The 12,500-nt window shown below is 46.6% G+C and overlaps 1 protein-coding gene across 1 annotated transcript in view; it reads left to right on the forward strand.

Annotated features, from left to right (window-relative positions):
* Positions 1-12,500, forward strand: part of LOC134068481 (teneurin-1-like) — a 263,996-nt gene that overhangs the window by 154,603 nt on the left and 96,893 nt on the right. Inside the window, exons 17-19 of the mRNA XM_062524127.1 lie at positions 4,562-4,681; positions 5,158-5,419; positions 10,457-10,724. Coding sequence (XP_062380111.1) covers positions 4,562-4,681; positions 5,158-5,419; positions 10,457-10,724 — 650 coding nt within the window. The remainder of the gene's footprint in view (positions 1-4,561; positions 4,682-5,157; positions 5,420-10,456; positions 10,725-12,500) is intronic.

Below are 12,500 nucleotides of genomic sequence, written 5' to 3' on the forward strand. Positions count from 1 at the left end.
CTCAATTGTTTTTATAATCGGTTTGATGTGTTTGATTTTAGCAAAGAAATACAGGAACTAAAGCTTGAACTGTGTGACAATCAGCATTTCTCTGTAAAACAAGAGGATGTTGAAAAAGCCTTTTACTGCACAAAGGTCAATAAAAGTCATGGACCTGATCAAATCTGTGGTCGGTTACTCAAAATCTGTGCAAGAGAACTGAGTCCAGTCTTCCATAAGATTTTTAATAGATCTTTAGAAGCACAGCAGGTCCCCAGAATCTGGAAGGACGCTGTAGTTGTTCCGGTCCCCAAATCCAGTCGCCCCGGAGCATTAAATGACTTCAGACCGGTGGCCTTGACCTCTATTATTATGAAAATTTTTGAAAAACTTGTTCGGCTAGAAATCCTGCAAAACACAGAGAGTAGAATAGACCAACTGCAATTTGCCTACAGGCCCAAAAGAGGAGTGGAGGACGCCACACTCACTCTGATTAATTTGCTTTTTAAGCATCTTGAGGGAAGTGGGTGTCATGCCCGGCTTTTATTTATTGACTTCTCCTCTGCTTTTAATACAATCCAACCGCACATCTTAACACAGAGGCTTTTAGAACATTTTAACCTCAGTAAAAATCTTGTGGGCTGGATTTTAAACTTTCTAACAAACAGGACACAGAGGGTCAGAGTTAATGGGGTCTTATCTGATAAAGTGTGCTCTTCCACTGGCTCACCACAAGGGTGTGTGCTCTCACCCCTGTTATTCATTTTATACACAAATATGTGTCAGAGTATTTTTAAAAATCGCCTCATTTTAAAATATGCAGATGACTCCGTGATTGTTAGCTTGCTTCAGGGAAGTGAACACGACCACGGCCCAGTTGTTGACTACTTTGTAAAGTGGTGTGAAGACTCTCACCTACAACTCAATATAGCAAAGACCAAAGACATGGCTATTGATTTTAGGAAGAATGTTAAAACACCTGAGCCTGTAATGATCAAGGGACAAGCCATCGAGCAAGTGCAATATTATAAATATCTTGGGACAATCTTTGACTCCACCTTAAATTTTAAAGAGAATTGCAAAGCTGTGAGCAGGAAGGGACACCAGAGACTGTTTTGTCTGAGGAAATTGTCCCGTTTCCATATTGATAGGACCATGATGACACTCTTTTATCACGCTTTTATCGAATCTGTGTTAGCTTTTTCACTTGTGTCATGGTTTGGAAACCTGCCCTTAAAAGAAAGGAACTCACTTAACCAGATCATCAAATGGTCTGGCAGGCTGATTGGAGAGACACAGCTGAGCCTGGAGTCACTGTACACCAAACAGTTACAGCGACTAGCCAGTGCCATCTCCAATGACATCTCCCACCCTCTTGCGAGTGAGTTCCAGCTCCTGCCATCGGGACGGAGATTTATAGTCCCAAGGTCTAGAACCAATCGTTTTAGGAACAGCTTTATCCCTGCTGCTGTTTCCCTCTTAAACAAGTCCTAGTGCACTTTGAGGTCTATCCTGTGACCTGTTGTTATTTATCTATTTATTTATATTTATTGAAAATGGTTTTTTAACCTAGTTAGTGTCTTATCTGCTTTTGATCCTGCTCAGTGAGCATTGTAGGTACCCATGTCTGTTTCATGCTGTGTGTTAACCTGTCTCTGGTTTGTCCTGTCATCTATGTTTTTGTGTGACGCCCTCTCCTGTACTGCACAACAAATCTACCTTTGGGTACTAATAAAGTAAACTGAACTGAACTGAGCTTGGTTTCTGAAACAAGCTTTCTCTCTTTTACACACGCATAAGCACACACAGAAATACTCTCACATACAGTACGTACACACATCAATTCACACACACACACACACACACACACTGACACATACCCCCCCCCCCCCAAAAAAAAAAGAAAAACTAAATAAACAAATAAATTAATTAAATGGATTTTTTGTTGGCGAGGCAAAATCAATTGCATTTCTCCCCGACTGCGAAAGTAACAGATTGGTGTGTGCAGTGGCTCAGAGAAAAAAAACCTCCTTGTCCTTGTGTGTCTATCCACCTTCTACTTAGGCTAAACGAGACAGACTGTCACGCAGGTTATTATTTTCTCCCCTCCGCTCTCAGCCTCTCAGTTGGCGGGGCCCCTAAATCATCGTTCCTCGGCTAAATGTTTACCGCGCCCAAGCCAGGACAGCAATTCTTAATGGCGCTAATTTGTTGTGATTTGCCCATGCTAAGCTACCTTTAGCATTAGCAAGCTAATGTGTCGCCACCTCATTTTTGCATTTTTGAGTGGGAACTGCTATGAATAAAACATCTGGGAGAGAGAGAGAGAGAGAGAGAGAGAGAAGAAATGTAGCAATTTGCTCGCATTTCTTATTCTGTTAGCCATGTGTTCGCTTTTTTTTTTTCTCTCATTTGGAGGAATTGCTTTCCCATCGAGCTCGGGAGCCTCCGAGCCGGACGATTTGGGAAAAGCTGCGCTAAATTCCCGCTGCTCCCAAATCCCTCTTTAGATAAGTGAGGGAGAATGAAAGTCATCAGGGGTTTAAGGTTGTGTTTTTTTCCACCTCTGAATTGCCTGAGGGGGAGATTTGGGGCCGAGTAACTTGTATCTCCTTGAGTCAATAGGCAGAGCTGAAGACCTGACAAAATGTGGTTTGAGTGTGTGTGTGTGTGTGTGTGTGTGTGTGAGAGAGAGAGAGAGAGAGAGAGAGAGAGAGAGAGAGAGAGAGAGAGCAATAGAGAGACAGTGCGTATATATGTGGGTCTCCGTGTGTGTCGATCTGTGTGTGTGTGTGTGTGTGTGTGTGTGTGTGTGCGCGCGCCTGTCTCACTGGGAGAAAATTGCCCCGCGGGTGCTGAGGTGAGTGAGAGAGGGGGGGGGGGGGGATAAGAGGGGAGCTGGGCTGCCACACCGGCCCACCTGTCTGCTGGCTGGCTGACTCATCAGCATAGCCGGGGCCACCCTGCCGATCCCAATTTCCCCACACAATACAGCCCCCCCCCCCCCAACCCTTCAGCAGGACTCAGCTGCTCACCCCGACTCATACGCTCACATTTGGTGACATCTGCTCTGAGTTTATCTTTCTCTCTCTCTCTCCTCTCTCTCTCTCTCTCTCTCTCTCTCTCTCTCTCTCTCTCTCTCTCTCTCTCTCTCTCTCTCTCTCTCTCTCCCTCTCTCTCTCCCTCTCTCTCTGTCTCTCTCTCACTCGGTCTCTCTCTCACTCGGTCTCTCTCTGTCTGTCTTTCTCTCTCTCTCACTCGGTCTCTCTATTTATCTCTGTCATTCTCTTTATCTATCTCTCCCCTGTCTCTGCCTCCCTCCCTTCCTCGCTCTTTCAACTACCAGGAGAAAGTTTTTTTTTCTCTCTCTCTCTCGCTCTCTCTCTATCTCTCTTTCATCTTACCTTAGACGACACCTTCCTTTCGTGCGTTCCTCCTCCACTCCCTGCGACGCGCAGGTGTGATTGCCATGTCAGCCCGTCTGCTTTCATCCTCCGCGCTGGTCGCCGGTCTTCTCCTCTCTCTGCCTCTCTTAACCACCACATCGGCTCCTCAGTCTGCAGTAATTCTCCAGAATTCTCCAGCAGCTCCGACACAGACAGTCACACTAAACGGCCGCTGCTTTTCTCCACATCGCCGCCATCACAACTATTCAGCGCTCGGTGACAAGGTCACGCGGACACATAGCGCGGCGTGAAGTTACTTCCAGAAACTTCTCAGCCTCGCATATTGGTCTCCAGACTTCTTTCAGTGGCTCCGATGATATCTGTCTGGGGATGTCTGCCCCCATGCCAACTCTAACCCCCCCCTCACACACACACACACACACACACCACATGAAGGTGGTAGATTCGGCTCCGAGAGTCTGTCTGAGGATTAATGCCAGTCCATATGTCTGCCTGCTGCCTAGCGCGCGGAGAAGCATCGGAAGATCGAAACCCACCAAAGAAGGATTTGAAATGAAAAGATCCCCCAAAGGGTTCTCTCGCAGAACCGAACTGTTTGTGCATCTCGTCACGAGGACATCAGTTGTTCTTCCTCTCAGGGGCGCGTTAAATATATCATCAGTGAGCGTCTCGTTTTGACTGCATGGATTCTAGATGAGTTTCAGTGTTCATGCCAGTGTAGCCCTATTTCTGGGAAACGTATCCATGTATCTGTGCATTATAACTTTTTATTTTCTTTAGTCTGGCTGTCTGTTTATTTATATGTCTGCATATGCGCCTCTATCAGTTTATTTTTCTACCTGCGTATCACCTTATACATAATGACTACTCGCCCAACCCTTCTATCTGTCTGTTTATTTATCTATTTGCATGTTACCTGTCCGCCTAAGCCTATCTGTGTCTCTTCTTCAGTATCACCTCTCTGTCTCTGTCTGCCTCTGTCTGCCTATTTATCTGTTTGTTTCCGCCTGTCGGTCTGTTTGTTTCTTGGTTGTCATGTGCTTCGGAGTGTAAACCTATTACCCTCTGTATTCCACTCTTGTCAAATCTGTGCTGTTTTTTTCCCCTGTCTCCTTTCCTCCTCGACCTCCTCCTCTTCCTCCTCCTCCTCCTCCTCCCACTCTTCCTCGCTCCAGTCAAGTGGCCGTGGTTCGAGGACAGGTGGTGGCAGTGGATGGGACGCCTCTGGTTGGCGTGAATGTGACTTTCTTCCAGCACCCCGAATACGGCTACACCGTCAGTCGACAGGATGGCAGGTACATGAGCAGCACGACCTCACTCCGCACCTCCACCCACCCAGCATCCACCGAATACCCCCACCCCCCCCCACCCCTTCACCCCCCCACCCTCTCATCTCTTGTGCTGGAAGTGGCAAACAACAGTATTCAGCAGAAACATCCTTGAGGGAATAATGGCCACACAGCAGAGGAGAGGGAATGGTCACAAAGTTTTCTCTTTTTCTTTATTTCTGTTTTTCTTTTTTTTCCATAGTTCAGATAAAAACCCAATTACCTTCACAGGAGCGTCTAGTGGCGCTGAATAGGCCTGTTATTACAAGGAGACAATGCACTGGAGAGGGCATTGGTTGAGATCTGTCCGTCCTCTCTCTTTTTCTCTCTCTCTCTCTCTCTTTCTCTTTCTCTTTCTCTCTGTCTTTCCCTTTCTCTCTCTCTCTCTCTCTCATTCTCTCTCCCTCTCTCTTTCTCTCCCTTTCTCTCTTTCTCTCTCATAGTTTCGACCTTGTCACCGCCGGAGCAATTTCGGTAACCCTGGTGTTCCAAAGGCCTCCGTTCCTCACGCAGCGACGCACCGTCTGGTTGCCATGGAACAGCTTCATGGTGCTGGACAAGGTCGTCATGGCGAGGACAGAGGTCGTGGCCCCGGCCTGTGACATCGCAAGCTTTGTGAGTCCGTACCCAGTGGTCCTGCCGTCACCCCTGACCAGGTACATGGGCGAGTGCGCTGCCCGGGGACCAGTCATCCCTGAACTACAGGTACGCACACACACACACACACACACGCACACACACACACACACACACACACACGCACACACACACACATAGACACAGAGTGTTGTTACCCTAGTGTTGTTGTGTAGTGTTGTTACGCAAGTGTGCTGCTCAGGGCTCAATCATCCGTTAACTACACACACACACATTTTAATACCTTTATTTGTGTTCACATTTTACAATGAATTTCATTGAACACAAACAATTTTAGACACCAGCATTGCAAACCCAGTAGCCTATGTCTCTGGTCTCAGTTCATGGGTACATAAAACAACGCCTTCTCCATATGTGGCGACTGCCAATTATCACAGAAATTGAGCAGAATTTTGCTAGAGCCTTTGCTCTTGGCTTAGAGAGACCAGCAATCTGCAAACCCCTGACTACTAGTCTGTGGACATTACCTAAGCTTCCAAATATACACACCAACAGCTTACATTTGTACCCAAGCTGTACAACAATGTCTCTGAGTGGCTGATACTTTACAAGCTTGGTGAGGTAGGCATCCTCTAGACTGTAGTCAAATGCACAGCCTACTTCAATAATGGTTACTTCTCTGCCGTCCTCATCAACAACAACAACATCTGGCCTTTTTGCAGCAAGATTTAAAAACACATTATTTCCACTATTACAGAGTTTGAACATGCAAGGTGAGACGCATACATTCTTGTAGATTGTTGTAAGCGGTGAAGCACATGGGATTATGTGTTCAACTATTAAGTCAACAATTCTGTCGTGTCTGGCCATGTACATTCCCTTATACACATAGCAGCCATTCAGAATATGAGACAGGGATTCAATAATTAGCTGGTTATCATGGTGCAAACAGTGGGAAGAGAATGTGTTAGGGTACCAAAGAGATAGATTAAGTCTAGTTGGAAGAACTTGTAGTCTGGCTTTGGCTGCAAAAGTCAGTATGTCTTCATCAACAGCAGAGTTTTTAAGTATTGAGTGAGAGACAGTATGGTCTGCAGTAGGAAGGCAAGCAAGCTTTCCCTGTAATTTTAAATCAGTCCAATGTTGTTGCTGGCGCTGTTGTTGTAGCTTTACAAGGCACCTTCGTGCATTGTCAGGTGATAGATGATGTCCTGTACCCACAATAGTAGCCCTTACTGAGATTAAACAGTCAGTTATAAGGTCTTCAGAAACGATTACATTTTCTGAGTCAGGTTTAACCCAGTCCAGGGATACTCCGACTCTTACACAAAGGTCATTAAGATCAGGCCAATCTGACCAGACCCCAAAACCAGCACAGTGAGTCTCCATTTTAGAGTTAGATTTCCTTTTGAAGCCCAGGAAGCTTGGCTCACCCTCTCTTGCCAGGGGGACTTTGCGGCGTTTCATGTCCAGAAACAGAGAGGATCTAGCAAGCTCCCTGACAGTGTTGTCATCATTGTTCAGCATTTTAATGAGATGTGACAGTCTTGTTGCATTATATATCCACTCCACGTTTGGAACACCAAAACCCCCATCCTGTTTGGACTGGAAAATGATGTCTCTAGTAGTGTGAGTGTTCAGTCCGAACCACTTTCTCACTAAGGAGACCGTTTTGTTATTCAGTTGACTCAATGTCTTGCTCATAAGATGGATGTTGGCGAAGAGATGTTGTATTCTAGACAAGGCAACCTGTCTGATGGCCTCCAGCTTCATGAGCAGAGGAAGTGGTGAAGCATCTATCAAGTCCAGCCTGGAAGTGAATTCAGTGGTTATGTACTCAACCTGCTCTTTCCACTCCCCAGCTATATTAAATTTGTGTCCTAAATATGTGTACGTCTCGTGCAGGTCATACACTCGGATCGGTTCTGTACTGATGGTAAACTCAGGATTTCGATCAGCTCTGGATTTGTACCAACGGTTTCCCCCACTTCTTCTCTGGTAGAGAACGGCACATTTTGACTGCTTGATTTGTAAACCTGACCAGTTCAGAAATGAGTCTGTTCTGGCAAGCATGTTCTTAATTACTGTCTCTTCCCGAGAGGCCAATTGGATGTCATCGGCATATGCTTGTACAGGATTAGGGGAAAACACACTGGGTGGGGCACAGTCACATAGCCACTCAATCCACCCGTTAGTGGCGAGTACAAAGTTGATGGCACTCCATGGGCAGCCTGTTTTTATGCCTACTTGGAGGGGTATTGGGTCTGTGAGTTGTTTTCCACAGATGACCTGTATGAAGGATGTACTGTAAACATCTTTTACTATTTCAATGAATACCTGAGGTAGTTGGATTTCCTCAAGAGCCTTAATCATGACATTGTGATTCAAAGTTCCGAAGGCGTCACGAAAATCCAGAAAGACAGAGTAAAGTTTGCAGGATTCATGCTTAAAATCATCTATCCCAGTTTTAAGACAAAATACATGCTCATTCATTCCTTGTCTGTTAATGTAGGCCTTCTGTTTTGGTGACAGGATGCTATTGTCAACTAGCCAGGGGAGCACACGAGACAGGACACACTTCATAAACACCTTGTAAATTGTAGGTAGGAGAGAAATGTCCCTCCATGTTGATGGATCGTTAGGTACATTGTCTTTTTTGGGAATACGATAAATCACTGCTCCTTTCCAGGACTCAGGCACTTTCTTATTTTCCAGGCAGACATTAAAAATGGATGTTAATGTGTTACAAATGTGTGCAGTCTTTAGGTTTTCATATGTGACTCCATCTATACCACATGCTTTGTTGTTTGGCAAGCTATGTAACACAGTCTCTACCTCAGTCATTGAGAAATGCATTGCGTTTGGAAAGTCAGTAGGATTTACACGTTGTAGGCTATTATCCCAGGGTGGCAATGGAAGAGGGTCGTTGATTGATGTTTGGCTTAGACATTTATTTTCGTAGTGGCTCGTTATCAGTGTGATATCGCTAGGACAAGGAGGTGGCTCGGGGTACTCGCTATTGTTTAGGATGATCTGAATGGCCTTTGATTTTCTATGCTGCCACAGGTAAGCAAGCTTATTTCTACTCACTCGTTTGTGACGCTTGTGGGTTGTAGTGGGGCCAAGCTGTGGCTGAATCGTGTCACGGATAAAACGCAGTTGCACCTCAATCCAGTCCGCGATGGTAAACGGTGTCAGGATTCCAGGCAGTTGTTGTTCGAGGGGAAACTTTTTAAGGATCCGCGTCACATATTTCAGCAACGGGAATCCAAGTTGCTTTTCTCCGTGAGTCACAGTTGAGAAAATGCCGTTCTTAAAAAACACGCCGATTAGCAGCTTTATCAGACGTGCCCATTCTCCCGGATCTCCAGAGGTAGCAAAGCGTCTCTGTTCTGGCCTGGTGTTCAGCCTGGCTCTGAAGGCTCTCTCGCTGTCCTGGAAGGCTGCCCATTGTTGTTGTGATAGGGGATGTTGGTACTCGGCAAAATCCATGTCCGATGTTAACTTCTCCGGTAGATGTTCTAGGACTGGAGCGGCGTTTTGTTCTCGCACATGATAAACTCTCCCACTGAGCAGCGCTTTTTTGAAAGCAAGCCTCAGTGCGGCGACCAAACACATAGTCCACAAGAGTTTTCCAAACAATGCTTGCATCATCTACATTAACGGTGGCAGTTACAACGGGTGTGCGTGCAGCTAGATGTAAGAAAGTTATTTGGGTTTAGATGTTAACACTTCCAAACAATTTCCATGAGCGACTTTCGCGTGCTGTGGCGTTACCGGCCTGCTTCCGACTTCGGGCATGCGCACACACATACACACACACACACACACACACACACACACACTCGCACCTGCACATGTTTACACACGTACATTCATGCATGCACACAAAATACAAAAACACATACATACAAACAAACACACACACACACACACATACAGTATGCATAAATACATAAATTCATAAATACACACACATAAAGGTACGCATGAATGCACATAGCCACACGTGCACATACACACACACACACACACACACACACACACACACACACACACACACACACACACACACACACACACACACACACACACACACACACAGAAAGTAGCATGGGCGCTTTGTTCATCAGCAACAGCGTCCTGTAGTGGAAGGTCACCCACTCTGTCTTGCCGCGCTTGAAGGAGTGCCCACTCCAGTGTCCAGGGTCGCCGTGGGAACCACAGATAAACCACAGCAACGGCTCTCTGCCGCAGGCGCGGGCGGGCATGATGTGCAAAGTGATCGCGGGCCTGCAAAACTATTCATTTTTTTCTTCATCATTTATATTTATTTTTATTTTTTGTTGTTTATAATATTTTCTCTATCCCCCTGTTTCCTGCCCTCTGTGTGCAGAGCCTGGTGCCCTGCAGGATGCTGTGCTTTTTTAATGTAAAGTGATTGTCCTCTGCCTGTGCACGCTCATGCATATTCACACGCTAATTAGTAGCTTCGGAATCTCAGGCTTTAAAAACACCAGGGAGAATAATAGTCTCATGCTCCTATCACCTCCAATGTTCTGCAGATCTGCTTCTTCAGTCTAATCCATATGTGCCTGGCTTAGACCATACATAGTGGCAGAAGGAAGAAAATCGCCTTTTTGCTCTTTTTCTCTCACTCTCTCTCGCTTTCTCTCTTTTCTACTTCTCCTTCCTCGTCCTCGTCCTCATCTTAATCCAAAGCATTGGCAGAGGGTGATGCAGTCGCCTGCCAATGTGTATCGAGTGTAAATGAACAATTATTCTCACGATTCTCACAAGAGGCTTCACTTTTAATAACACGCTAGCCTTGCCTCAGCCACCCGCGGGAGCTGCTAGATTCCGCACGAGGAGAAAAGGAAAAAAAAAAAACGAGAGAAAGAACGCCGGCCTCCTGGCGGACTGTGGCGGAGTAATATGCGGCTTTAGAAGTCGCGTGGGAGCTGTGCACCGTCGCCCGTGTGCACTCTCCCGCTCGTTCGCGTAACGTTGTCGTTGTCGTCGTTGTTGTTGTTGATGTTGTTGTTGTTCCTGATCTCATTCCCCCCTGCTGCAGGGTTTTTTTTTTTGTTTTGTTTTGGGTTTTTTTTCCTAACGTCGTTTGTGGCTTTTTGTCCCTCCTGGCAGGCCGTCCAAGAGGAGATTGTGATCCCGGGCAGCTTTGTGAAGCTCAGCTACCTCAGCACGCGCACGGCGGGCTACCAGTCGCTGCTGCGGATCATCCTCACGCACGCCTCCATGCCCGCCGGCCTCAGCAAGGTGCACGTGTCGGCCGCCATCGAGGGCCGCCTCTACCAGAAGTGGTACCCGGCCGCGCCCGGCCTGGTCTACGTGCTCGCCTGGAACAAGACCGACATCTACGGCCAGGAGGTGTGGGGGCTCACAGAGGCTATTGGTATGTGGAATCTCTCGACGGTTAAATTCGCTTTTTTATCATTATCTTCGTTCCTATGGACCCCTTTTTTGAGTCTGATATAAAGGCTTAATGTAATAATATATGTAACGATACATAGCAGTTTGCCATGTTCATGGATTAACTACTTCGGGTCATTCCGTGTCAAATCAGATAAGGTTGTTGCTGCACCATCTCAGATGTTGTTCAAACCTTGTCTATTTTAAGAATGGGTCCCAAAGTCAAGGCCTGTAAAGTACTGTATTTCTGTTTGAGTCCTATGTCTTCATGTTACTTTCAGCCCTTAACATCACGTCAGTTTTACAGCCATCACATTATGTGGGAAGCAATAGATTTGTTGTTTGGGATGAGACATATTGTCAAAAGTGGAAAAAAAACTGTCACGGCACAACATTGCCTATCATATTGCCAATTTTTTGCATGTTGGCAAGCTTTTACCACAATGATGCTTTAAAGCCTCACAACAGAACATTGTTGGAAAAACTGTAGAAAATAAACCTCTATGGCACTTCTCATAAAGCATAGACATAAAACATTTAGTCAGAAATGAACACATTTCAGCTCTTGTCTTCTGCAGAGAGTGAGCATTTCTTTTGCTTGAATAACAGCTTCAGTTCGCTTCATTCAAACCCCCTCTAAGTATTATAATAATAACCCTGTTTTGTAGGAGTCACCGCCGCAGTTGTTTACTAATACTAATGGTCCTTGACTCTGTAAGGGCACTTATCTCAGGCTTCACTGCCTTGTTCTGTCCCACGGCATCAGAAGTCAGTGTGCTGTAGATGTTGTCTGTTCTTAACTGCTCCGTTAATTACAGGCTCACTTCCTGTCAGGGCAAGGTCACAGGGTCACTCCCATGGGGTTTGCGAATGCTGATGAGCCCGACGCATTAGCAAGTCCCCACGCATGAAATACGCCTCGGAATTAGCAGGGACGCGGAGATGCAGATCTCAAGTGCGGAGTCTTAGGAGGAGGAGACGTAGGAGATGTCATCGCTGGTGTAAATCAGCCCTGCTGCTCGGTGCGGTGGTCAGTTAAAAGATCTTAATCGGGAATTTTCATGGGAGTCATCCATCTAAACGGCTCAATCTGCGGCTCGCCGTTTAATGAGAAGATTATGCGCTAAGCGTCGAGTTTGAGACATGTACCTCTCATCCCCACCGCCACCGCCGCCATCACCTCCCACGTCCCGGCAGAGCACAAAAAAAAAAAAAAAACGTATCGGTGTGCCAAGGTCGCTATCGCTAAAGGTCAAGGGCAGTCTTATCTGCGCTGCTGCGGCACGAGACCGAGAGACAGATTTATGCCCCCGCCCAGCCCAGCCCCCCCCCCCCTCCCCCCCCAACGAGGTGGGAGTACGGCTCACTTCGGTAATTCAATCAAGTGATCACAGCGCTCGCCGTGATTGATTAGCTGCATCTCGTATGTGGCTGCACGGGCGGGAATAGAAAAGGCCCGCTGTGCCACGTCAGGTGTCCTCTTTTTGAAAGAGAGAGAGAGAGAGAGAGAGAGAGAGAGGGAGAGAGAGAGGGAGAGGGAGAGAGAGAGAGAGAGGGAGAGAGAGAGAGAGAGAGGGAGAGAGAGACAGCCATCTGCCACCTCTCTTCTGGTGTGAAATCAGCAGCACACGTTTAGTCGACAGAGAGGCGCTTTTGTTCTTTGGTGGAACAAGGAGCGCTGGCTGATTGCGTGACGGACTCAAGCCTCACTCAGGTTCTCTCGCTTTAGAGAATATTCCGGTCAAAGAAGCCGACGCAG

The sequence above is a fragment of the Sardina pilchardus genome, chromosome 21, assembly GCF_963854185.1.
Source record: "Sardina pilchardus chromosome 21, fSarPil1.1, whole genome shotgun sequence".
NCBI classification, from domain to species: Eukaryota; Metazoa; Chordata; class Actinopteri; order Clupeiformes; family Clupeidae; genus Sardina; species Sardina pilchardus.